The sequence below is a fragment of the Mustela lutreola genome, chromosome 12 (assembly GCF_030435805.1).
Source record: "Mustela lutreola isolate mMusLut2 chromosome 12, mMusLut2.pri, whole genome shotgun sequence".
Lineage (NCBI taxonomy): Eukaryota > Metazoa > Chordata > Mammalia > Carnivora > Mustelidae > Mustela > Mustela lutreola.
Window position 1 is genome coordinate 10,075,934 of NC_081301.1, and position 27,706 is coordinate 10,103,639.

General features: G+C 39.5%; 1 protein-coding gene and 1 long non-coding RNA gene across 3 annotated transcripts in view; one reads left to right on the top strand and one right to left on the bottom strand.

The window, feature by feature from the left end:
- Nucleotides 1-27,706, top strand: part of NR6A1 (nuclear receptor subfamily 6 group A member 1) — a 226,702-nt gene that overhangs the window by 18,254 nt on the left and 180,742 nt on the right. For both annotated transcript variants that reach the window (XM_059141058.1, XM_059141059.1), the window contains exon 2: nt 16,129-16,170. In XM_059141058.1, the coding sequence (XP_058997041.1) occupies nt 16,129-16,170 (42 nt within the window). The remainder of the gene's footprint in view (nt 1-16,128; nt 16,171-27,706) is intronic.
- Nucleotides 9,399-27,706, bottom strand: part of LOC131812051 (uncharacterized) — a 78,166-nt gene continuing 59,858 nt past the window's right edge. Inside the window, exon 4 of the long non-coding RNA XR_009346254.1 lies at nt 9,399-10,089. This is a non-coding gene — a long non-coding RNA (uncharacterized LOC131812051). The remainder of the gene's footprint in view (nt 10,090-27,706) is intronic.

Below are 27,706 nucleotides of genomic sequence, written 5' to 3' on the forward strand. Positions count from 1 at the left end.
GATACAGTGATGAGTAGGTGTGTTAGAGCATGGGCTTCAGAGTTAGATCTGTCTTTAAATCCTGTCTAATCTACTTTCTTTTTTTTTTTTTAGATTTTATTTTTATTTATTTGAGAGAGAGACACACAGCGAGAGGGAACACAGGGGGAATGGAAGAGGGAGAAGCAGGCTTCCTGCTGAGCAGGCAGCCTCTTGGGGGGATTGATCCCAGGCAGGACCCTGGGATCATGACCTGAGCCAAAGGCAGACACTTAAGGACTGAACCACCAAGGCACTCCTACTTTTTTTTTAATTTTTATTTTTTATTTATTTATTTGAGAGAGAGCAAGAGATTGGGGTGAGGGTCAGAGTCGAGAGGCAGACTCCCTGCTGAGCAGGGAGCTTGATGCCTGGCTCTCCATACTGGGACTCCAAGATGGTGACTTAAGCCGAATGCAGACATTTAACTGACTGAGCCACCTTACGTGCCCCTAATCTACTTTTGTGGGGTTTTTGGAGGGAGGGTAGTGGTGGTGAAAGAATGTTAGAATCACTGCACACCAGGTTACCGGTGAGTGAAATGATGTAGTGTGTGAAGAACCTACAGTATGGCTGTATTACTTTAGCAGAGTTATTTAACATTTCTCAATTTCCTTTTCTGCAAGTAAGGTTAAGATCATCTGCTTCATAGAAAGGCAAGCTAGCTCACCAAAATCCAAGTCACTGAAACTAGTTTGCCAATGTCCAGTTTACCCAATATGTAATTGAATAAAAATCAATTTGCTGAATCTTAATTGTAGAACTTACAGAATTTGTTGTCACTCTCCTTCTCCTTAATTGCTATCTTATCATTTTTTCCTTATTCTCCCTTTTTCCTATACCCTTTTCTCCCCCATCATCTGCATTCCAGGCCCAGGATGTATCTTTCCACCAGCAGAGGTCCCCCTCTTTCCCCTAGTTCTTTGCAACCACAGCAGCAGAGAGCTGGGGTAGAGAAATTAACATTATTGAAAATGCTGCTATGCTGTGGATCTTAATTTGGCAGAACTATTTAAAAGCTAATTAAATTGTCTCATTCATATGAATTATTATAAACTGTATAAATAGTTAAAACAAGTTTTTGGTAAATTTAGAGATTTGGCTGTTGGGAGATTTGGCCATTTGGTGAATTGACTTGGAGCCACCTTACAGGTATGTTTGTAGAAATTAGGGAGTATATGTAAAAAGTGACAGTTACTACACAGTACTTGGACTTTAGTAGGTACTCCGTTGGGGTTGTTTCTTAACAGCTTTCTCTTTGCTTACATCTCAGTCTCTTTTTTTAAAAAAAGATTTTATTTATTTATTTGACAGAGAGAGATCACAAGTAGGCAGAACAGCAGGCAGAGAGAGAGGGGAAGCAGGCTCCCTGCTGAGCAGAGAGCCCAATGTGGGGCTCGATCCTAGGACCCTGAGATCATGACCTGAGCTGAAGGCAGAGGCTTAACCCACTGAGCCACCCAGGTGCCCCTTTACTTTGGATTCTTGATAAGTTGTCATGTGAAGCCTATTCCTAATAGGTGTCTAATCCTAGGGACCAGGCTGGTGTAGTATATGGCAGGTCAAACTTGGTTCAATGGATATCTTAATGAAATTTTTCTAATACTTTGCATAAACAAGAATATATGATTCACTGCTCTCTGACATTTTTAATCTAGGGTTTTAACCCAGATCTTAGCCCAGGGTAGGATATGTTGTTGTGCTTGGGTATATTAAGTAATGGAAACTTCATATCAAAGAGTTTGAAATTTTATTATTAAGCTCAACTGTGCTGTCATTTAGAATTTTGCCACTTTAACAAAAACTTGATTTATCTTTTGTCTAAGAGTTTACATTGAAATATTTGTGTTCTCTCTGTTAAAAAGAAAACTTTTTGTCTCAAACTGATTTCTTAGCTGAATTGTGTATTCATTTGTAAAGTTGGTCAAATTAGTACTTAGTTTGTGACCATGGTCATTCTCTGAAAATTTTGTAGTTAAGAGTTTTATTTTTTCCTAATCTGAAGTACATTGTGTGCTCTCTTGGTCCTAATTATATGTAGCCGTCTTACAAGGGAAGTAACATTGTCATTTTTGCAGATTAGAGATGGTTTATAAGGTTCCTTCTAGTTTAAAATAAAATTCAAGGATCTTGGCAACCCCTCAAGTGTTAACATACGATTTATGCACCCTAAAACATAAAACTGCCAACTTTTTTTTTTTTTTTTTTAAGATTTTATCCATTTATTTGATAGAGGGAGACACGGCAAGAGAGGGAACACAAGCAGGGGGAGTGGAGAATCAGGCTTCCCGCCAAGCAGGGAGCCCGATGTGGGGCCTATCCCAGGAGCCTGGGATCGTGACCTGATTCAAAGGTAGCCGCTTCATGCCTGAGCCACCCAGGTGCCCCAACAACTGCCAACTTTTGTAAACCCAGACTTGAAAGCTGATAGGAATATTAAGAGACTGGCCTGACCTCTCCTTTTACTGAAGAGAAAATGGAGTACAGAGGGAGTAATACCAGAGAAGGGTTGATGCTAGGTGTCTTGCCTTCCTTGTGCCTCACTTTATTACTGTCTAAATATTAAGAAATTACTTTAACATCAAAGTTGGTATAGACATTTTTAAAATCTGTATAAAGAGTTAGAGTTTGGAAATAGGAATGTATGTATTACCCTTTTCAAGATTCAGAATGTGTCAGGGAAATAAAGGTAGCAAAAAGTAGCTTTCCAAATTTTGGATTTATTCCTATAACTTAAGGCTGTGAATGTCATGCTAAAGAGTTGAAAATGGAGAGCTAAAAGATGAATTTTATGTGGATTAGAAAATCTAAGTTCTAGCAAGTGAGAAAAGAAAAGTAGCGGAAAGAATAGTTACAATAGTCTTGAGATTCTAGTGTGTTGAAAAGGTCTGAGCTAGGTCTGTAGAGATTTGAGAGAGAATGAAAATGCTTTGGTCATTCATTAGCTTAATTGGAATGGGGACATAGGGAAAGAGAATGGTAAAGTGGCAGGGTGGGAGGAGTCTTTAGGGATTTTTGGCCTAGGGGATGAGAGCTGGTGTTATCTGGAACTTGGTATAGGAGTGGAACAGAGAAAAGGCAGGTTTCAAAGAGAAAATAATAATGTTCAATTCAACAAGTTGAATTTGATGGAGCTTATGGGTATCCTGGTAGATATTGACAGTAGGCATTTGGATAAGTGGATTTGTGTTTTAGGAGAATAGTCTCATCGGAAATTGAAAGTTTGGGTGTCATCAGTTGGGAAGTACAGGTGAAAATGTGTGTGGATGAGACCATTCAGCCCAGGATGAAAGGTTAATGTGTGTGTTGAGAGAGGCCTTTCTTGCCCTCTTGACTTCATTCAGGGAAGGACATGTCTCAGACAGGACCTTTATGATCTTCATCTGTTAGGATATGACTACCTCTGGGGGAAGTATTTGCCAGCAGAGTGAGTAAGGACATCTAAAAGATAGACATGGCTTACTGAATAGTCTTGACAATCTGTCTGTTTACATTCTCCCTATCCTTCCTGACTAGCCTGATTCAAAGTACCACTTGCCATCAAAGTGTTTTCCAGTTCCCCCTAGGAAGAGATAAGTACTGTTTGGCTGCTGGTGCTAGTTTCTCCATCAGGACATTTCTTCGTAATTCCCTGTATCCAGACAGTTTTCTATTTTTCTTTTTAAAATTGTAAGAATCTAGGGGTAGCCAGCTTCATTTGTTTTTATATCCCTTGTGTAATCTAGCACAGTGCCCTATACATTGAAATTGCTAAGTATTTGTTGCATTTAATTTTAGGATGTAGGAAAGTTTAGATCTAAGAAGCAGCAGGGGGGATGCCTGGGTGGCTTAGTTGGTCGGCTCAGGTCATGATCCCAGCGTCCTGGGATCAAGTCCCACATCGGGCTCCTTGCTCAGCAGGGAGCCTGCTTCTCCCTCTGCCTCTGCCTGCCATTCTGTCTGCCTGTGCTCGCTCTCTCCCCCCGACCTCTGATAAATAAATAAAATCTTAAAAAAAAAAAAAAAGAAGTAGCAGGAGTTTTCCACCTACTATCCTATTTGTGAAGTAGCCTTTGTATTTATGTAGTGCTATAAACATATGTTGGTTGTTGCTCTTTTGACTTCAAGTTTGAATGGGTTTTAAATTTCTTTTGGGCTTATTTCATCCATATGATTAACTAGATTTGCTTCAGGTTTGAAAGATCCTAGGGTGAAAGGTTAAAGATGTTTTATCTCTTTTCTGTTACACAATGGATTTTTGAAGCTGTGCGAAGAGAGATGGTACTGAGCTTTAGACATTAATGACTAACTAGTATGTCAGAAAGATTAGTGCCCAGAATTGTGTTTCTAATAAAAAGTAATTTAGAAGTCATTTAGAGAGGGGTACCTGGGTGTCTCAGTGGGTTAAGCATCTGCCTTTGGCTCAGGTCATGATTGGGGGACCCTGGGGGGCGGGGGTCCTGGGATTGAGTCTTGCATCATCGGACTCCCAACCCAGCGGGGAGTCTGCTTCCCCGCCTCTCCCTCTGCTCCTCCTGCTCTGTCTCTGTCCCATGCACTATCTCTTGAATAATTAAATAAAATCTCAAAAAATAAAACTCACTTAGAGAATGTCTGGTAGATTTTTTCCCTTTAATTCGTCAATTTTAGAGAATTAAGCAAATTATTTTGTTTTCAGGATTTTTTAAAATATAGATTTTTCTGTTTATAAAAACAACTTTTTTTTTTTTTTTTAAAGATTTTGTTTATTTATTTGACAGAGAGAGATCACAAGTAGGCAGAGGCAGGCAGAGAGAGAGCGGGACTCGATCCCAAGACCCTGAGATCATGATCTGGGCCAAAGGCAGATGCTTAACCCACTGAGCCACCCAGGCACCCAAAAACAACTTATTTTCAACAGAAAAGTAGAATGAAGAGGAAAAAAATCAGCCATAATTCCCACACTTACAGATAATCACTGGGATAAAATAGACTAAAATGTGCTTCTACATCTGTGTATATGTCAGAATAGCTGAGCTCATTCTGAGAATACAGTTTCACATCTTTTTTAAATCATTTAATTAATTAATTATTAAAAGGATTTTTATTCATTTATTTGACAGATCACAAGTAGGAAGAGAGGGAGAAGCAGGCTCCCTGCTGAGCAGAGAGCCCTTTGGGGCTTGATCCCAGGACCCTGAGATCCTGACCTGAGCCGAAGGCAGAGGCTTAACCCACTGAGCCATCCAGGCTCCCCTACATCTTTTTTAATTTTTTTAAAGATTTTATTTATTTATTTGACAAACAGAGGTCACAGTGAAGCAGGCAGAGAGAGAGGAGGAAGCAGGCTCCCCGCTGATGACCTGAGTGGAAGGCGGAGCCTTTAACCCACTGACCCACCCATGCGCCCCCCTACATCTTTTTTTAAAGTGACATTTGCCCTTTACAAAATCTTGCTAAACATTTATTTATTTATTTATTTATTTTTAAGATTTTATTTATTTATTTGTCAGAGAGAGAAAGAGAGCAGCAGGCAGAGGGAGAAGTATACTTCCCACAGAGCAAGGAGTCTAATGCAGGATTTGATCCCAGGACCCTGGGATCATGACCTGAGCTCATCAAAGGCCGATGCTTCCCTGGCTAAGCCACCTAGGTATCCCTTGATAAACATTTAAAATGCTCACAAAATACCCTCATTGTGTAGGTATACCATAATTTAGTCATTTTCCTGTGGTTGTATTTTTTTGCAAGATTTTATTTATTTGTCAGAGAGGGTACGCATGCAAGCAGGCAGGATAGGGCAGAGAGAGAGGGAGAAGCAGATTCCCTGCTGAAGAGGGAGCCCAACATGGGACTTGATCCCAGGACGCTGAGATCGTGACCTGAGCCCACGGCAGATGCTTAACCGACTGAGCCACCCAGGTGTCCTGTGTGGTTGGATTTTTAAAGTGACTTTCTATTTTCTACTGTTTATTTCTGGCCCTTTTCTTAGGATATATTTCTGTGATTAATCCAGAGCGACAAACTCTTCAAGGCCCTTCATGCATCCATTTTGTTCTGTTTTATATGGAGGTTTTCAAAGAGGATAAGGAAAAAGTACATTCTGCTGCTTGTGGGACACGTCTTGGTTGCATCTGCTTCTTACTAACGGATTTCATGAACAGAGCTGACTTCTGTTCCATCAAACCATCTGTTGAGGATGGCATGGGGAACTTTCTAAGATGACCTCAAATGTTTTCTGACCACGTTCAGACCAACTCATTGGTCTGTAAGACTCTTTTTCAGTTAGTCTTTGAAATGAACAAAAAATCTCTGTCACTCTCCATACTCTTGCTGGGAGCAACGTAAAATTTTTCGAAAGAGGTTCTTTCCTAATTATTTTATTCATTCATTTAAAGTTTAATACTTTGGGTTGCAGCTGGTTGGTAAAGTTACTCTAGCTGCTTCTGATGTGGACATCTTGGATTATTCAAGAGGAAGTTTCTAAGTGGATCCTTCTGAGATATGGATTTCTTCTTGGACTCTAAGGCCCTGCTGTTTTGGGTATGTCAGGGCTTGTTCTTTTTTTCTTTTTTTTAAAAGATTTAATTTATTTGACAGAGAAATAGAACACAAGTAGGCAAAGCTACAGACAGAGGGAAGAAGCAGGCTCTCTGCTGTGCAGGGAGCCTGACGCTGGGCTCGATCCCAGGACCCCGGGATCATGACCTGAGCGGAAGGCAGATGCTTAACCAACTGAACCACCCCGGCGCGTCTGTCAGGGTTTATTCTTTGAAATAATGTCTGATTCCCATCTGTTTGGCTGTTGCAAAGCACGGAAGTGCAAAGATAGGCACTTTTGTTTTCTTTTGTTAGAGATACATTTTTTTGTTTGGTTTGGTTTTCTTTTGTTAGAGATACTGCTCTAAATATAAGTTCTTCTGTTTTGACTTTTGTCACTCTTCCCATAAAGAGTAATAGAGTATGATAATTTTTTTAAATCTATAAGGTGGACATAATACTAACTACTTTCAGTAAGAATTGATATAAAGCACCAAGCCATTGCCTGGTATATAATAAAGATTCAATAAATGGCAACTGACAGATTATTTCACAGATTTTCTTATATTAAGCATTATAAAATTTCTTTAACTTCTAGGTGGAATGAAGAGTTATCAGTAATCCTTTCTGTTACTTTAGAGAACCAGCAATTGTAAAAGAAAAATGTCAGAGGTTCATCAGTACATGCAGTTTTCTGAGAAATGCCTCTACTATATTTCCATAGAAACACTGGTGACCTCTGACTTCTCAAATCAAATTGCCGTCCTAAACTACTTTCACCTTCTGATTCTGTGGCCACAGCCTTGAAGCTGAGTGTATTGTTATTTTTTTAGAATGCCATAAAATTGAAATGTCATAACTTGGCCTAGATTTTCTGCCTTTGGTCTGATTTCAAGGCTGTAACTACAAAGCTAGAAGCCTGAAAAACTGCATGTAAGGTGATGCAGGTTGATTAGATGGAAGTTACTAATGTTTCCATAGAAATGTAGACACTACTTGTAAGTGACATTTAAGCTGAGCAAATACGTGGATACAACAGATTAATACAATTGGGAATCCTTGGCTTCCCTTCCCCCTACTCTTTTTTGCCCCTAAGATTTCACATTAAAATGACATTGGGAAAAGGGCATTGTTTTTGTTGTGGTTTTTAAAATGTGACCTTGATATTTGTAGGTGGAGAAAAGGAGATACGGCTTGAAGATCTGCCAGCCAGCTAGCTTCTGCTGTGTGGACTTGTGGTGCTATGTCCCTGCATTCAAAAGCATTTTCTGTTATTTCTGAAGTATGGTTTATCAGGTTGTCTATGAGAAACAAAAGCTAATGGCCCAAGTGTCACTCCTCTCACTGGGTAGAAAGGAAAGAGGCAGATGTGAATTTAGGTACAGCCAATTCAAAGAAAAGTATTTTAGGTCTGGGATAGCTTACAGGCTGCAGACCTGGTTGTAGGGTGGGCCATGGTCTGACTAGCTTTTGTTTGTTTATCTCCGTCCCCTCGCCCTCTGGACGTCCTCTCGCCCTCTGTACCGAGCACACACATTTCTTCTTAGCCTCTATCCAAGCCATTCATTGTACCAAAAGGAGCCTAGAAGAAGTTGGGCAAGAGCCTTGAAAAAAATGGGAAGAGTTCCTAGCTACCTCCACAGAGCTCTTTTTTTTCTTTTTTTTTAAAGATTTTATTTGACAGAGAGAGAGGACATTTTATTTTTTTATTTTTTTGTTGAAATTTTAGAACCACTGTATTGAAGTAGTCAAGAGTTGGGCTGGCATTGACAAACTTCCTAGTATATACATACATTTTCTTTCCTCAGTGACTCTATTGCCTGTAAAATGAAAACTAAAAACTCGGGGGGCCTGGGTGGCTCAGTGGGTTAAAGCCTCTGCTTTTGGCTCAGGTCATGATCCCAGGATCCTGGGATAGAGCCCCGCATCGGGCTCCCTGCTCCACAGAGGAGCCTGCTTTCCTTCCTCTCTCTCTGCCTGCCTCTCTGCCTACTTGTGATCTTTGTCTGTCAAATAAATTAAAAAAAAAGAAAAGAAAACTAAAAACTCATGTATGGCAGTTAAAATCCTTTGTGATATGGTCCTGGCTGGGGCTTCATTTAGATCAGGTTACCAGGTAACATTCTGTTTCTGCTCTCTGTTCATGCCATGTACCTCCAGCTTCCTTTGCGTATGTTTCTCAAATAGCCCCGTTTGTCTGGTGAATGCTTATTCCTTCCACATGCCTCTAGCCCCATGGTTGCTGTTTCTGCTCTCTTACTAATACTAATCACAGCTACTAAGCACTTTGCACTGACCTAAGTGTGTTATCTCATTGAATCCTTACAACAATTGATAGATGAGGAAATTGACTCAGAGAGGTGAGGCCAGTTCCTGAGCGATCATAATTAGGAAGTGATGGTATAGAACTCAGATCTATTCTGATATAAAAATTCTCTGTACTCCTTCCTAGTTGCATCTTGTCCATCTCTCTCCCATCTGTCAGCTACAGTGTGGGCATATACTTTATGACATGTGAAGAAATAAGTGTATTTGCAGGCTGATGGAATTATTTTTTGGATAATATATATATTTATAAATTGGGTAGTAAGTAACACTAACCTAAGCATTTCTGTATTTTGGTTTCTTTAAAGCTGTAACAGAATCCAAAAGGTGGCATAACAAGTTTAAAAGGAGGGGTGCTATCTTTTTAGTCATTGTTCATTGTTCATCTTAATAGGGACTGGCCTTATGTAACTACTTTGATTAATTAAAATGAAAAAAAGTTTAAAATTTGGTTCCTCAGTCCCGCTTGTCACTTTCCAAGTGCTTGGTCACATATAGCTAGTGGCTGCTGCATTTGAAAATAAAGGTAGAGAACATTTTCTTTTTCTTTCTTTTTTTTTTTTTTAAATTTTATTTGCTTGTCAGAGAGAGAGAGTGAGAGCACAAGCAGGGGAGTGGAAGGCAGTGGGAGAAGCAGGCTTCCCTCTGAGAAAGGAGCCCGATTCCGGACTCGATCCCAGGACCCTAGGATCAGGACCTGAGCCGGAGGCAGATGCTTAACCAACTAAGTCACCCAGGCATCCCGAACATTCTCATTATTGTAGCAACTTCTATTGGACATTGCTATTCTAGACATTAAAGTCAGAGAATAGTGAAACTGTTGTGTTCTCTCAGAATTTGATATTATGGTAAGAAATTCATTGTTGTAGCATTGTATTTTATTACTATTGATTTTTGGAGAAAGAAGCAGTTCCTCAGTATTTACTGAGTAGCCTTTCTTGGGATCTGGGATATGTCTCAACTTTGGGGCTAGAATATAACTAGGGCTGAGACCAGATCTGACTGAAAGAAGGACAAAAGTTTCATTGAGGACTTATCATGATCAGAAGAAGACAAGGCAGGTGGGAAATGGATACAGATGACCAGAGCTGGTTAGTTCAGAAAGGGCCAGTGAATGACTGTTACATGTCAGTACAAATCCTGGGTAAAAATTGTTGCTTTTTGGTGGGGAGTGCGGAGAACAGTTTCTCTAGACGCTGAATTCATGGTCAGTGGCCCATCATGATGTGGTGCTGGAAGCACAGGAATCTGGAAGCACAGAGGAGGGACACTAATTAACCAGAACAATATCAGAACCCTTTAGACCCCTGACTTCCTTCTGGAAGTTCTGTTTCACTTTATATCATACATTTAAAAAATTTTTATTTACTTATTTGAGAGAGAGAGGGAGCAAGCAAGCATGAGCTGGGGAAGGGGCAGAGGGAGAAGTAGGCTTCCCACAGAACAGGGAGCCCAGGCGCAATCCCAGGACTCAGATCATCACCTGAGCCAAAGGCAGATGCTTAATTTACCGAGCCCCCCCAGGTGCCCCCATATCTCACATTTTAAACAATGTGTAGAAGTTGAATTACAGTTGATTGAATGAAAAAAAAATCAGATCTCTTAATTAAAACATTTAATGTAATATTTGCAGGTTTGGTTTGTTTGTTTCTTGAATTTTGAAGCCAGTTTTCCCCGCCTAGTCTTCAAAGGTCCCTGAAAAGCTCATAGATTCAGTCATTGTGTCTCTAGTGCCTAACGTGGGCTTGAGTGGGTACTGGAGAAGGAAGGGAAAGGATTAGAGACCTGACTTGAGCCCTGATGTCAGAATGGTAAGAGAAGGCTCAGGGTGGAGAAAACTGTGTGCAAAGGAATGGAGATTAAAGGTAAAGAGGATGTTGAATTTAGGGAGCTACAGTGTAGTACGGTGTGGACGGAATGTACACAGTTGGGTGGAATGAGAAGCAAGAGATAAAAGTTGAAGTTGTAGACAGATCATGAAGCATATACATGTTTTCTGTTTTGGGGGAAAGGTGCAATGTTTGATTAGAATTGTAGAATTTTGCCTTTTAAGAGCCTCCCCTTAATTTTGCTTATGTGCTGTGGCAGTTTCAGAATTGAGTGACTGGCATACAGTCCTACTAAATCAAAACATTCCTAGAGTAATATTTAACTTGATTTTGTAAAAGACACATTAGAGAGTAAAATTGACTACTATTTCATGCTTAAATTTTTTACCAGCATCACTCATAGCTTTTATTTGTTCACATTTGGATAAAAATGGATACTCATAGTTTATTTAGGATCCTACTGTGGTAAATACATGGTACTGTCCTCCAAATGGTAACTGAAGAAAAAAATCAGGGACGCATGGGTGGCTCAGTAGGTTAAGCTTCTGCCTTCGGTTCAGGTCATGATCTCAGGGTCCTGGGATCGAGCCCCATGTCAGGCTCTCTGCTCAGCAGGGAGCCTGCTTCCCCCATCCTCTGCCTCTCTGCCTACTTGTGATCTCTCTCTCTGTGTCAAATAAATAAATAAAATCTTAAAAAGAAAAAAAAAAGAAAAAGATCAGGGGCTACTGGGATGCTCAGTTACTAAGGTTATGATCCCATGATGGGATTGAGCCCCACAGCGGGTTCCTTGCTCAGCGGGAAGCCTGCTTCTTTCTCTCCCATTCACCATGCCTGTGTTCCTGCTCCCACTGTCTCTCTTTGTCAAATAAATAAATAAAGTCTTAAAAAAAAATTCAGTAACTTTTCGTCTATGTAGCCAGTCAGATTGAGGAGTCACTGTTTTTCTTTTTCAACAAATGCCTGTTGGAGAAAAGCTTGCAGCTGTATCTTCCTCTGTATTAAAGAAAATTCCTAGATTCAGACCCATTTATTTATTTATTTTTGAAGATCATTTATTTATTTATTTATTTGTCAGGCAGAGATCACAAGTAGACAGTGAGGCAGAGAGGAGGAAGCAGGCTCCCCGCTGAGCTGAGAGCCTGATGTGGGGCTTGATCCCAGCACTCTGGAATCATGACTTGAGCCGAAGGCAGAGGCTTTAATCCACTGAGCCACCCAGGCGCCCCAGACCCATTTATTGAGGATTACTTGCCACAAAGTGGGTAAGTTATGTATATTCACCAGATCTCATGATTGTTGAACAGGGGTATTATTTTTATCCCCATTTCAGGAAATAGCCCTAGGGTAGTAAATTAAAAATAGCAGCAAATCCAACTCTAACTCAGACCTGTGGTAAGTCTGTATAAGCTTTGTGCTAAAATTTAGATTGGTATGCGTACAGTGACTTGGTGATATATATCATCTTTGGAACGGATCTGCGTTTCTTGTCCCTTTTTAAAACAATTTAAGTCTGTAGCCAAAAGCCTTTGATTTCTCAGAACATTTCCTAATTTGTTTAATGTGTTATATTTTGTGAGGCAGATGGTTTTGGGGATATGTCCATGTATTTATGTGACTTAGGAGAGTCTCTTTTTTATTGAAAACTGATATCTTTTGCTGTTGTGTTGAATGCATTGAATATATATTTGGGGTTACTTCCACGAGTGATTTGGATTCTTCTAGCTAAGAATCATTTTTCCAGCTAGATCTGGTTATTGAGAATTTGGGCAAGACTGAGAATGGTATAGACAGATCCAGCCATTCATTCCATTGACTTGCTGTCAGGAGGTAGGATTAACATTGTTTTACGTATCTTCTCAGGCCTCCTGCACTAGTGATGATCTGTAAAACCAGAGACAGCATTATTAGCTGATGGTCTCAGGGCTGGGTGGAGGGAATGTAGATACAGTTACTGACATTCATAATCCTTGCCCGCATTGGAGGAATTTGTTTTAGGACAAATATAAACATTCCTCCTTTCCTCAGCCGGTAGCATGTATCTGGGATTGCTGCATCAGGCATTGAGTTTGCAAGCTCAAAATATTAAAAAGGTTCAAGATCACAGTAAGTAACTAAAGTGACATTAGGATTCCATCCCAAGGCTTTGAGGATGAAGTCATGAATGGGTCAGTCAGTAGTTATGCTACAAACTGCTCTTTGCTACCACAGACACAGCCATGGATTGGATGGACCCTAGGGATTGCTTAGTAGTAGCTGACATATGTTGAGTCTGACTTTGTCAAGTAATGTGAAAAGCCTTTATTTATTTATTTTTATTTGTTTTATCTTTTATACACACACACACACACATGTGTGTGTGTGTGTGTATATGTATATATATATATATATATATATATATATATATACACACACATATATTTAATTAACAGAGATCACAAGTAGGCAGAGAGGCAGGCAGAGAGAGAATGGGGACGCAGGCTCCCTATCGAGCAGAGAGCCCGATGCAGGGCTCCATCCCAGGACCCTGGGATCATGACCTGCGCCGAAGACAGAGGCTTAACCCACTGAGCTACTCTGGTGCCCCGTTTGTTTTATTTTTAAAAGATGTTGTTGATTCATTGTGGGGGGAGGGGCAGAGAAAGAGTGTGCCCTTATGCGCATTTGCACAAGCGGGGTAGCAGTAGAAGGAGAGGGGCAGAGAATCCTCAAGCAGACTCCCCACCAGTGCAGAACCCAATGTGGGGCTCCATCCAGGGACCCCAGGATCATGACTTGAGCCAAAGGCACATTCCCAACTGACTGAGCTACCCAGGTGCTCCTATTCAAACTTATACATGAATCATTTCATTTATTTCTTTTAACAGACTTATAAAGTAGGTCCTGTTGTTAATCCCAATTTATAGCAGGGTTAGGGGCAATTCTCCTTGGGTCATACGGACTGAACGTGTCAAAGAGCTAAGTCTCCAAAGTAAAATCAGGATGCCATTAATAGAAGAAGGGGGGAGTGATTGCTGGACAGATAAAAACAATAGATGTGTGCTTTAATGATTTTTGTTAGTATTTTCTTTGTTGGTTTTGACCCTCTATTTGTGTTTGATCTAGTTAATGAGTTCAGAATATTGTTTGTTTTCAGAAAATGCATTAAGTTTTGTCCTTTTTTGAGACTTCTAATACAGCTCTTTAGGGTATAGACTTCTAATATAGCTCTTGAGGGTCAGAATAAGGAGTGTCTTGCCTAAAGTCCTATCACTAAACCAAAAGAATTTAGGAAAGACCTAATTTTCCCATTATACTACCTTGCCTTCTCAGGCTTTTCTCCTGTTTTCAAGTCAGTTTGTATTAAGTATATACTTTCAGTTTCACTTCTGGCAGGATGTCCTGTATTGAACTCATTTGTAATGCTGAGTTATTTCCTTACTGCCTTGCATCTCTCTACAACTTTTTTGATTGCCATCACCTTCATGTATGTAAAAAGACTTTGAAGTTGCTTTGAGGTGAGCCTTCTCAGGGATCTTAGCCACTTTTAATAGCTTCCAAATTCTACCATTTCAGGTCCAATTACCTTACTCAGACCTTCCACACAGTTTTCATGCTAGACTTAGATCTTCTAATTCTGTGACTGTGCTGTAGAGGTAGAGGTAGGGTTGTGTTTCCTGTTTTGTTCATCCTGCAGTTGATCACCTTCCATGCTGTATTGGCAACTGTTCTGAGCATAGAAGCAGCTCTGCAAATGGTGGAGCATGGTTCCTAACCTTGAAGAGTTCAGTATCATGTGGAGGAGGCAGTTTTTGAAATTGTTCCGGGGGTACCTGGGTGGCTCAGTCGGTTGGGTGTCTGATTCATGGTTTTTGGCTCAGGTCATGATCTCCTGGTCCTGGGTTCAAGCCCAATGCTGGGTTCCATGTTCAGCATGGAAGGCTGCTTGTCCCTCTCTCCTTGCTCCCCTCCCACTGCTACCCCTCTGTCTGCGTGCACGTGCTTGGGCTCTCTCTTTCGCAGATGAATAAATAAATATCTTTTAAAAAATTGTTCATTTATCCTTTGGTGAATGCAGGATGGGCCTCTCCTGTTTTCCATGTTTCACAGTGGTGGTTGATATTTAATCTGGATCTTGAAGGATGAATAGTTCTTTACTGGGAAGAGGAGGAGGAGGAAGCACAGGTAGGCAAGAAGAGATGTGGCCTGTTTGGTGAATCCAAACAGTCAAGACTGCAGAGGACTTTAAAAGTTGTGGTGCTTAAATAGTGTCCCTACTGTTTGAATACCTCTTTTCCACATGATTCGCAGTGGCTGGTCTGGTTTATGATGGCCTAGATATGATGACAGAAAATGTTTTCATAGGGGGTAGGAAAAGGAAAAAGAAAGAAGAAGAAAAAAAGGAAAATGCTCTCATATTCCTCTAGTCCTAGTTTTGCTCCTTTTGTTTTTTTTTTAAACATAGTCTCCATAGTAAGGGTGGAGGCCAATGAGGGGCTTGTCAACTCTGAGATCAAGAGCTGAACTGAGATCAAGAGTTGGACACTTGGTGGATAGCCAGGTGGGACAGCCACCCAGGTGCCCCTGCGCCGTTATTCTTGAATTGACCGTGGAGATGTTATAGTTGATGTTTATTGAACAGCTTTATGCTAGGCTTGTGAGGTGATTTGGATATAGTTGTGAACAAGACAGGACAGGTCCCTTCTTCTGTAGAATAGTCTCATAGTGGAGTTAGACATTGAACAAGTAATTTCTTGTTGATGTACAGAGGGTGGTAGGTAATTTTAGGGTGCTTTGACCTTGTGTATAGACAAGAGTACAAGGGCAAAAGAAGCTTTTCTGAGGAAATATTTAAGCTAAGGATGCGGCGAAAGTAAGCTGGAGAAAGTTGGATCAGCTACATGTAGACCTACAGTATATTTGCTCTTCATTATGCTTGATTTTTCTCCGCAGTGAAATAGCTACACACCAGTCAGACAGATGTAGCTCAGACGTTTTGGGTCCACAATGGGCTTTGAAAGGTATTTATTCCAACCCGAACTGCATTCTTATTAATGGAAAATTGCATCCAGTTGAATATGTAGGTAAATAGCATTTGTGAAAATTTTAAGTAAATTACCCTGTTTGATATTTTTCATAAGTTCATATTTTGTATATTTTGCTTTCTTTTGGAAAATAATGGTTAATGTTGCATAGAACATGTCAGATACTTAATGATTGTAATCTTTCTGTGAATTTTTATTCCAACTAATATTGGCATGCTTACTCAGGCCTCATCACTACCTGCAGTAAGTGCAGTTACTCTTTCCATTTTTTAATACAATGATGAGGAAATGGAGGCTCAGGGAGGGATATATAGTATATAAATATAGTAGAGGTAGGATTCAAATCCAAATTTGACTTCTCGGTCTGAATTTTTGAGTGACCTTAGAGTAATTCATGAATTATAATCTTTTTTTCCCTATTGTTTTCTCTTTAGGTTTTTGTCAGGATGAATTGCCAGAGCTTGACCCAGGCACTAGTAAGTTCTGAATGTTCCCCAGTGTTTGTGAGTAAGAACAAGATGTGTGTGTGTGTCCTTTTAAATATTTAACTTGAGGGTGTCATTGGTGGCCATATTGACTCAGATCTTACTTTACTTTGGTTTATAATTATGGGGAGGACATTCTATCTTGTTATGCTTCCCTTTTCTTCTCATATTATTCATTGGTCAGAAATGTAGTAATTTAGTAGAAAATTGGTTTGCAAAAAATTTCTATTTAATATTAATCTCCTTTTTGTTGTTGAAACCAACAAGAAAAATTGTGTTTTCATTTATGCACACATACAACCATATATTCATAACCACTTCTCTAAAGTATTAACTGACTTTGACGTAATATTTATTTTCTGAAATAACGGGTTGGAGAGGAGGATTTTTTAAAAGAGGGATTATGCTTGGTGTAGGTGTTCATACTCAATAACCTTTGTATCACTGTTTAATTTCTAAAGCACCTTTATCTACATCAAGGTTGAGTTTATGGTTACGAGGGTGACTGTTTTGAGGTCTAATTTAATGATGCTTTTCAGGTGTCTTTCTTGATCGTAGATAACCATTAGTGTTTCCAATTGCTCTCAAAATGTGGCATACATCATTCTGAGATATGGTTATAGCTATTAGAAATAGCGCATGGGAATATCCAATGTATAAAGACCTTGTTTTGCTTTAATGCCAAAAGGTTGAATGATAATTCAGATTTGAGAATTCATGAGATGATCTAGAGTTATTTTTTCTAGTTCTAGTACTTTTTAGGGTCATGAGACTGGCTAATTTTCACCAATCTGATGTTGATGTCAGCGGTGAAGTTTACCTTCTCACCATCCTAGCTAAAATCGGCTCTCTGAGGGTGTGGACCTTTTCATATATTTTTCCCGTATACCTTAACAATATAAAAATTCATGTCTGTTCAACTAATGCTTAGTAATTTCAAGACAAAATATGTCCTACAGTGCTTATCAAACAGCAGGAAAATAGAATTGTCTTTCTAGAAGTAAAGTTCAGAGTCAGCTTTATAGGTAGTATAGCTGCCAGTATCTGAGTGAACATATTTTCTCATTGTCCTTCTCTTATGAATTGCCTTCATTTAGGAGGAGGAAAAAGGTAAATTCTTGAGTCATGGTCCTTCCTTGGATTTTTTTAACATTAGGAAGGACATGAGATGCTCTGAAATCTTTCAGATAGAGCTACACAAAAAATGAGCCAGATAATTGAGAACTTTGTTAGACATTGCGTGCTCTTGCTGCTCCAGGCTTAGTTCTAGTATCAGAACACAAACAGATAAGTCTGGGTCCTGTCCTTGTGTATTAATTTTATTGGAAAGTATTTACTTGTCTGGAATTACTTGAAAAGGCATTTTTTGAGCCTCTAATTTAGTACATATTACTCAAACTTATTCACCTTTTCTGCACTTAATAGCAATTGAAAATAGCTCCTGCCCATTTTCTAGGAAAGGCCCTCATTAAGATTATTATTGAATTATGCTTCCTTCTGGGCCAAGTTTGACTTCTGGGCCAAATTATGCTTCCTTCTGGGCGTAACTCATTGAACATTTGTGATTGAATCTCTAGCCAGATGTGGTGATTTACACACCTGTCCATTCCATAAGAATGAATACTGAGTCATAATTTTGAATATGAGTTAGACTAGGAGTCACCTAAAAAAAAAAAATCACTTTTCTTTTCAAAACTGTGCTTAGCTTATGTAGGCAATATTCTCACTAATCCCATATTATCTTTGTGAAGTTAATAGTGTTTTATTCCTCTCTCTTTTACAGTATCACTGTAGTACTATTACAGTAACAAATGGGCAGAAGTAAAAATTTATCATCTCTGTCTCATACATCTTGGGGTTCAAAGAAACATGCGCAGTCATAACAAGTGATAGGAGACCTCAAGACTGTTATGGACTGTATGGGTTGTCTTAAGTTGGTTATGAATGTTGATACTGCAGATTTCATGGCTTCTAACTGGGAAGAAATAACATTTTCTGTGTTAATGTCTCACGACTTTCCCATCTTAGATTGAGAACAATAGGAATTTCTCTCCAATACTTCTTTAGAATTTAGAGGCCCCAATGTCTCTGCTATCCCTCAAATTTTTGGTAGGGAAAGCCTGCTCATGCTTGCTTATTTTGGAACAGGAAATACCATTGTTGCTGATTTCCCCTTGTGGTTGGCAGTGGTTGTAGATAGCAAGTTTGGGACAACAGGTAGGATGTGTTGGAACATAGATGAGGAAAAATATCTGACTTTGTCCTATTCAGATGGCTCTTTCCCCCCAACCTTTTCTGTGATAGAGCAGATGGGTAGCCATGTTTAGAATATGGACAGCTGTTCACACTCTGGCTGCCTTCTTATGATTCCTGGGCTTCCTGGAGTCCAATGTTATGGCACAGGTTCAGGCTAAGTTCATTTCTACAAGAAGCATCTCTGTACCCTGCCCATTAGCATAAGCTAGGGACAAGGGCAGTCAAAGGTCAAGAAAAGTTCAAAACAGCATAACCTTTCTGTGCTTCTGTTTCCAAATAACCCAGTCCGCCTTGCTCCCTGAGTTTTTTCCTCAACCATCGTGTTTACCATGTAGTTGTAAAACTCAAGAGAACAAGGACTGACTTGATACAAGGGAAGTTAGAGAATAGAAGTCATTGTTGGTTAAAACAGGAGAAATAATTGATTTATGTTTGGGGGCCAATTAGGCTATAAAACAGGAACAGTAAAGGGACCTATGACTTTAGGACAGCTACTTGCTCTGATTTCTGTCCCACAGACAAGGGGCTCCCCAATAAAGGCTGTCAGCTTTCTAGGCTAAATTATTAATTCCTTTCATGCCTCTCAGGGATTGTAAACAGCACATAATACAGGAAAACAATTGATACTGCTCAGTTATTGGGCAGATAGAGGGTCAAAGGGTAAATAGTTGGATTAGCAACAGCTGTTCTTTCTCCTCAGTCAAACTTTTGTTTCTTATTATCTGTTTTAGCAAAGTCCTTCCTTAGTTTTTGCCCTCTAAATAGTTAAATCCATTTCGTTCCTTGTAAATAATTATTGATCAAAATTGGAAATGCTCATATTTTAATTCAGTTTCCAGAGTTGAAAGTGAGCATTTTTTTTTGTATGTGCTATGTTGTTTGATGTGCAGAGGGTATTATCCCAAGGAAAGTAGCTACTTGAAGTTAGATTAGAAGCTTTTTAGCTATTTTTACCAGCTTCTTGAAGATCTTGGTGTAGCTTGATTAAAAGAAAAAATGTTGTCTTTGTTTAAACTGATAGTAGTAGGATAATGCACGTTCATGTGGAAAACACTAAGAGAAAAATATAAACACCCCAATCCCACCACCCAGAAATAACCATTGTTTCTTATTTGAGATTATATCCTTCCACCTTATGTCTGAGTTTGTTTTTTACGTAATTTGGAATCATAATATATGTACAACTGTGTATCCTGTCTCTCCCCTCTCCTGTATCATTACATTGTGAGCGTTGGTCTAAGTCATGAAACATTTTTCATAAATATTTTTAATGAATGGAAGGATAATTGTTTGTAAGGGAACAACTTTACCACCATATTTATTTAACCATTCTTCTGTTGTTGGGCATTTAGGTTTACAGGTTTTTCTACATTCTATAATACCACAGTAACATGTTTTTTTGTGTAAATTTTTTGTCTGCATTTCAAATGAACCATTAGCATATAAACCAAAACTCTTAATTAAGAGCATGGCCACTAGCTCAAGATTGTTTGGATTCTGTTTGGCTTCAGTATTTACTAGGTTTATAATGTTGGCTAAGTTATTTAACCTCTCTGGGCCTCAGTGTTTTCATCTGTAAAATGGGGACAATAAAAATTTATTTATACTTTACAGGGCTGTTGTGAGGATTAAATGAAGTAATATACACACACATATATTTATATTTACATTTAAAACCATGCTTGCCAAATGATAAACACTGTTAAGTGTATGCTATTCTCGTCTATGCAACATAATGTTGAAATTCTTGGTCTTTCTGTATTAATGGACTGTTGTAACTGCACTTTATTCAATTAAACTAGCCTGTGTTTCTTAATGACACAAAGATAATCATTCCAGATGTTAGCAGGTGTAAGTTACTGCTTCAAGTGAATATTCCCTCAGAAGAGCAGATCTCATATATTGCTGAGTACTTTGGCCAAGACTGTTTTTTACCATCTGGTTGACTGTTAGGCTGTTCTGGCCCACCCCCCCACCCCAGCCAGCAGCAGGTAACCTCCCAAGTGACCATCTGCCAGCCCATTTATTTAACCTAATAGGAAACTAAAGAAGTTAACCCTCTCCTTATTTAAAACACATACTCATATTATGTACTCTTTAATCAGTACCATGCGTATGTTGGGGAAAAAATTTATACAATTAAAAACCCAACCATTAGTGTTTAAAAACACTGCATACTTGGGATTCTTGCTGACTCAGACTTAACGAAGATATATATATATATATATAATATATATATATATATATATCTCCACCCACTAATGGTTGGATTTTTAATTGTGTGTGTGTGTGTATTTATTTATTTCCCACTACTGATCAAGGATCTAGATGTAGATAAATGGGCTTTTTTTTTTTTTTTAGATTTTATTTATTTATTTGTCGTAGAGAGAGGAGCGAGAATGAGCACAGGCAGACAGAGTGGCAGGCAGAGGCAGAGGGAGAAGCAGGCTCCCCGCCAAGCAAGGAGCCCGATGTGGGACTCGATCCCAGGACGCTGGGATCATGACCCGAGCTGAAGGCAGTTGCTTAACCAACTGAGCCACCCAGGCATCCCGATAAATGGGCATTTAAAAAGCAACATGAGGGGAGCACCTGGGTGGCTCAGTCAGCTAAGGATCTGCCTTTGGCTCAGGTCATGATCCCTGCATCCTCAGATGGAGCCCCACATCGGGCTCCCTGCTCAGCCGGGGGTCCGTTTCTCCCTCTCCCTCTACTCCTCTTCCCCCCAACCCCCCGCTTGTGCTCTCTATCTGTTAAATGAATAAATAAAATCTTTATTGTGTATGTGTGTGTTGTTTTTTTTTAGATCTTATTTATTTGACAGAGAGCATGCACACACATAAACTAGCAGGGGGAGAGCCGCCCAGTTGCCCCTTGAGACTTTTTGTGGATTCTTCAGACTGCAAAAGAATAATATACTTCTCAGCTAGAGTCTTCTAGTTTCTGTCCAAATTCAGATATTCTGTACCGTGTCTTAATGGGTTCATTCCTAGTAGTCAAACTATTTGTCACCATTTTTGATCTCAGAAGACACTTCATATAAGCCCAAGTGTGGTCTGCAGAGAGTGAATTTAAGGCTGGGTGTTAGAGATCAAGGAAGGAAAGAAAATTAACATTTACTGGGTATTCTTTATGTTCCAGGCATTTTGCATATATTCAGTAGGAATGAGGATTATATCCTATAAAATTATCTTAATTTTAAGTTTGACTTTGTAATACCTAGTCCATTGTTGTTTTCTTCTCTCCCCACTTCTCTTTTTCTCTTTGATGTGTGTGCCAAGCTGTGCCAAGCTATAACACAGTTCATGCCCTGGTTTAGTCAGGAAAACAGATATGAAACTTGTTAAGTGCCTTTTACTACTACTACTACTATGTAATAATAACAATAACAATAACAATAATAATTATTGCACACTAAATGTTTCACATGTAAACACTCATAAAATGTGTTTTAAAAAAAAGATGCTATCCTGATCTTACTGATGAGAATATTGAGGCCTGGAGAGGTTAAAAGACTCATTCCGAAGTGTATAGTGGAGGAGTATCTGAGATTTGAGAGCTGTTTTGTGTGTGTGTGTGTGTGTGTGTGTGTTTTTAAAGATTTTATTTATTTCTTTGACAGAGAGAGAGATCACAAGTAGGCGGAGAGTCAGGCAGAGAGAGAGAAGCAGGCTCCCGCTGAGCAAAGAGCCCGATGCGGGGCTCGATCCCAGGACACTGAGATCATGACCTGAGCCAAAGGCAGCGGCTTAATCCACTGAGCCACCCAGGCGCCCCTGTGTGTGTGTGTTTTAAGATTTCATTTATTTATTTGACAGAGGGAGACACAGAGAGAGAACACCAGCAGAGGGAGTGGGAGAGGAAGAAGCAGGCTTCCTGCTGAGCAGGGAGCCTAATAGGGAACTCCATCCCAGGACCCGGAGATTGTGACCGGAGCAGAAGGCAGATGGTTCACCCATTGAGCCACCCAGGCAACCCTTGAGAGCTGTTTTTTAAAAATTTATATTATTGAAATCAATTAATTAGGGACTCCTGGGTGGCTCAGTGGGTTGAGCTTCTGCCTTTGGCTCAGGTCATGATTCCAGGGTCCTGGGATGGAGCCCGCACTGGGCTCTCTGCTTAGTGGGGAGCCTGCTTTTCCTCCTCTCTCTCTGCCTGCCTCTCTGCCTACTTGTGATCTCTCTCTCTGTGTCAAATTAAAAATAAAATCAGTTAATTAACAGTGTATCATTAGTTTCTGAGGTAGAGTTTAGTGATTCATTGGTTGCATATAACACCCAGTGCTCATTACATCAAATGCTCTCCTTAATATCCGTCACCCAATTACCCCATTCCCCCATCCTCTCTTCTCCAGCAACCCTCAGTTTGTTATCCTATGGTTAAATGGTTTGTCTCTCTCTCTGATTTCATCTTGTTTTATTTTTCTCTCCCTTCCCCTATGCTCCTCTGTTTTGTTTAAATTCCACATGAGTGAAATAATATATTTGTTTTTCTCTGATTGACTTATTTCATTTAACTCCTCTTCTGTCCTGGCCCTGGTTCTCTTGACTGTGACAAGTCTCAAATGCTAATGGAAGAGCCTAAAGCAGTATGATTTATAACATACATAATGGTTGTTTTTTTTTTTTTTTTGCATACAGAAGAATATACTATTTTCTAAGTGTTTTTTGGGCTCTTTTGCATGTATTAGAATGATTTTGGACACAAACAAAATAATTCACTCTGTGGAATAGTTTCCCAAAGAGATTTCTTCTGTGGCTCAGGTTCAGGGTTATTCCACTACTTTTCAGAACGGTTCTTCCCCAAAACAAATGTAGATTCACAAATCTCCCTTGTTTTTCCCTTTATGTTCCCTTCCCTTCAGAACCCTGTTTCTGGGGCCATCTTCCTGGGCACATTAGGTATTTCACATTCATTACTGTTCCAAAAGCTTACTTCCAAAACTGAAGCTGAATCTGCTAGATCAGGTCTCCTGAATGTGGCCTTTTGCTGGGGCGTTCTCTTCTGATAAGGATTCTTTTGAACAGGGTAGTGATGGGATGAGATTCAGAGCTTAGGCTCTGAGCGCTCATCCCCTTGACCTCTGCCCCTGTTACAGAGTTTATACCGACTTGGTAGGGACTCCCTGTGGAGCCAAGAGTTTAGGACTTGTTTACAATTGATGAAAAGATAGTTGTATTCAAAGGCTGTTGTTGGGCCCTTGGATAGTCATGGATCTCTGCCATTATCTCTGGTAGGTGCAGGGAATGCTGGGACATCTGGGTCTGGAGATTTGTAATGGATGACTAAGAAGGAATGAGCACAAACCAAAGCTAGATAGGTTGCTTGCTGCAGTGTTCTTTCTATAGAGGCAGTGTTTGCAGTAACATTTCCTGACGAGGGAAAGATTTCTGCAAACCTGTGCTTTATTTCATTAAAAAAAAGCTGAAAGTGGTTTAAATTCCAAGTATGATAATAAAGGAGATGTATGAGAATTCTTCTCCTTTTTTAATATCTCATCAGAAAGTTTGCTGTTAAGCAAATGTATCAGGTAGTAGAGGGAAACACCACATTATTGAAGCCATCTTCAAGAGTTATATGTAGTTTAAAAAAAAAGTTATATGTAGTTTTATGAATTATGTTCTCTAAAAATCTTGTGCTCTAAGTATGCTGGGGAGAATATAGCAACTCAGTCCCAAGAGTCTTCATGTACCCTTTCTGGCCACACTTTAATTAACTAAGACCACACTTTTTAGCCTCAAAACCTGAAGGTACAGATTTTTTTCTTTTTTCTTTTTTTTTGGTCTAATATTTGTTGTAGATGTGAATCTGGGGAAAAAATAAAGATAAGCATCTTCTTCTGAAGGGTGCTAACACTCACTATAAACCAAAATTAAATAAAAACATCCTCTGTTCGTAAGCATAGCAAAACAAACTGCATGAATAATAAGATTCAAAGTGAAAATACATGGAGTGCCTGGGTGGCTCAGGCAGTGTCTGCCTTCAGCTCAGGTCATGATCCCAGGATCCCAGGATCCCAGCCCTGAGTCAGGCTCCCTGCTCAGTTGGGGAGCCTGCTTTTCCATTTCCCTCTGCCTGCTGCTCCTCCTACTTGTGTGCATGCTCTCCCTTTCTGTTAAATAAATAAATAAGTAAATAAATCATAATCTTTTTAAAAAGTGAAAATTCAAGGTTACATCTTTTTCATCTCAACGTAAAATTCCATGTGCTAAATGTAGTCTGGCCTATGGATGTATTTTGTTTGAGTATTTAAATAAAACATTTTAGTTGTCACCATTAAAAACCTGTAAGATTTTCGGGGTGCCTGGGTGGCTCAGTGTCTTTAAGCCTCTGCCTTTGGCTCAAGTCATGATCTCAGGGTCCTGGGAAAAAGCCTCACATTAGATTCTCTGCTCTGATTGCCCCTCTCTGCCTACTTGGTGAGCACGCTGGCGAGCACACTCTCTCTCTCTCTCTGTCAAGTAAATAAATAAGCAAACCTTTAAAACAAAAAACCTGTAAGATCTTCATAAAAATTTGGAGTTTTGGCCTTCTTAATAAATTGGGACTAGATTTTTACATGACATCTGTTGACTGGAATAGAATAGTGGCTGCCCTCTTGATGTGAGCATGCGCTCTGAGGTTTGTCACAGACCCAGATGGCCTCCTTCATCCAGTTACGTCTCCTGTGTCTTCTGTAGGCATTTGAGTCTATAGCTTCTACGCTAGAGAATGAAATTTATCAGTGCAGATGAAGGTGTGGGAAAATGGGAATTATTATGAGTATAATCTAATATCTGTCAAAGCTGAAAATGTGCAGGTTTATTTTTTTTTACAGATTTAGTGGTTTAAAATTTAAAAATTAAAGACTACAGATGTAGCAATTCACATCTCAGTCTTTATTCTATAAGAAATGACAGGTATGCAGAATATATGGTCAAAATATATTCGTTTCAGCAATTACAATAGATTGTGATTATCCTTGCAATGGAGGACTACTATAGAATTGCTAAGGAGAAGGCAGATTTTAGTCTGGAAGAAGGATACACCGAACTGTTAACAGTATAGTATCTTTGGCCAAATCGGATCACAGGGCAACTTTCATTATTTTAATTTTTAACAAAGCTCTTGTATTAGGAGTAAAGTATGCATTTTATTTTTTGAGAGAGAGAATGCATGTGTGGGGAGAGTGGGACAGAGGGAGAGGGAGAGAGAATCTTAAGCAGGCTCCATGACCCAGTGTGGAGTCTGACATGGGGCTCGCTCTCACGACCCTGAAATCGTAACCTGAGCTAAAATCAGGAGTTGAATGCTTAATCCACTGAGCCACCAGGCCACTTGAAAGATATGTATTTTATTTTATTTTACTTTATTCTGTGTTATTTTCTTAAGGATTTATTTATTTATTTTAGGTTGAGAGCAAGGGAGCATATGGTAGAGGAGCAGAGGGAGGGGGAAAAAGTTAAGCAGATTCTGAGCTGAGCTGAGCATGGAGCCCAGGGCAGGGCTGGATCTAATGATCCTGAGATCAGGACCTGACCCGAAACCAAGAGTTGAATGCTTAACTGACTGTGCCACCCAGGCACCTCAAAGAGATAGATATATTAATTTTTTTTTAAAGATTTTATTTATTTATTTGAGAGAGAGAGCATGAGAGTAGAGAGGTCAGCAGGAGAAGCAGACTCCCCGCCAAGCAAGGAGCCCAATGTGGGACTCGATCCTGGGACTCCAGGATTATGACCTGAGTCGAAGGCAGTTGCTTAACCAACTGAGCCACCCAGGCGCCCTAGATATATTAATTAAAAAGATGTTATTTTTTTATTTGGCAGAGAGAGATCACAAGAAGGCAGAGAGGCAGGCACAGAGCGAGGGAAGCAGGCTCTCTGCTGAGCAAAGAGCCCAGTGTGGGAGCTCAATCCCAGGACCCTGAGATCATGACCTGAGCCGAAGGCAGAGGCTTAACCCACAAAACCACCCAGGTGTGCCCCAAAAGAGAGATACTAAAAAAAAAAATCTTTAGTTCTCATTTCAGTTGCCAAATTTCTAAGGCTGTTCTACAAATTAAGCTACTCACATTCTAGTTTCCCACCTTAGATCACAGATTTTTACATTCAGAATTCTCTTATCTTGAAATCGCTCTAATGGTATCAGTATCCTCACGTAGCAGGAATCATCTTGAAGCCAGAGACAGGATAAAAGCCTAGAGCAGTGTTTGCAGGCTTCTACTTGCAGCTAATCAAGCTCTTAAAATTGGCCTGCTTTTCAGAATTAGGTTTGATATACCATACTATCGAGAATAAAGGGATCCTTAATTGCTTCTCATTTGATTGCGTTATCCTGGCAGTTGCAGGGTTACACTGCTAGAAATGACCTTAATGGAAGATAACATGGAGCAGTAGAAAAAACATGAGTGAGAGTTTGCATCTTGGCTTTTGCCACATCTTTGCTGAGTGACCAGTTCCTTTGTCCATACAACAGTAATAATCCCTGTTATGGGTTGTTTTAAAAAAATAAGTGAGGTAATATATATGTGAATTCTTCAGCATCTAGCTACTCTAGCCAGTCCTGTATGTTTCTTTGCTGAAATACATGACAGAGGTTTTCTAACTTTTTGGATTATTCAGTGAGCATTTACTGTATGCTAATGGTTTTTAAACATTATCTCTTTTATTCTCGCAATTCTTACGATGTTTTCAACTCTTGTTCCCTCCATTTTACAGATGAAGAAACTGACAGTTTAACACTTGGCCAAAGCCACACAGCTGGTAACTGGCAGAGCTGAAGCTTGTATGATTACAGAAACATTGTATTTTTTATCTTTTTAAAATAGTGGTATGATTTAAGTGTAGTGAAATGCACAGTATATGGTTCAAGCACTTTTTACAAATGCATGCGACCTTGTAACCCATGTTCTGTCAAGATGCAGAACATTGTCATTCCTTCAGAAAATTGCCTTATGCTTTTTTCTTAGTCTATTGTACTGGTCTACCCCAAGAAGCATTAACCTCTGATCTCTGTCATGATTGGTTTTGCCTGTTTTAAAATGTCATATAAATGTAATCATACAACAGGTGCTCTTTTGTCTCTGGTGTTTTACATCATAACGTTTGAGATTTACCCATGTTGTTCCAGGTTTTAGTAGCTTATTTATTTTTTTATTGCTAAGTCATAGTCCATTGACTATATCACAGTTTCTCTATAGCACCTGGTGATAACTTGGGCTGTTTGTGGTTTTTGGCTGTTATAAATAAAACAGCTGTGAAAACTCTTGTACAAGATTTTTTGTGGCTGT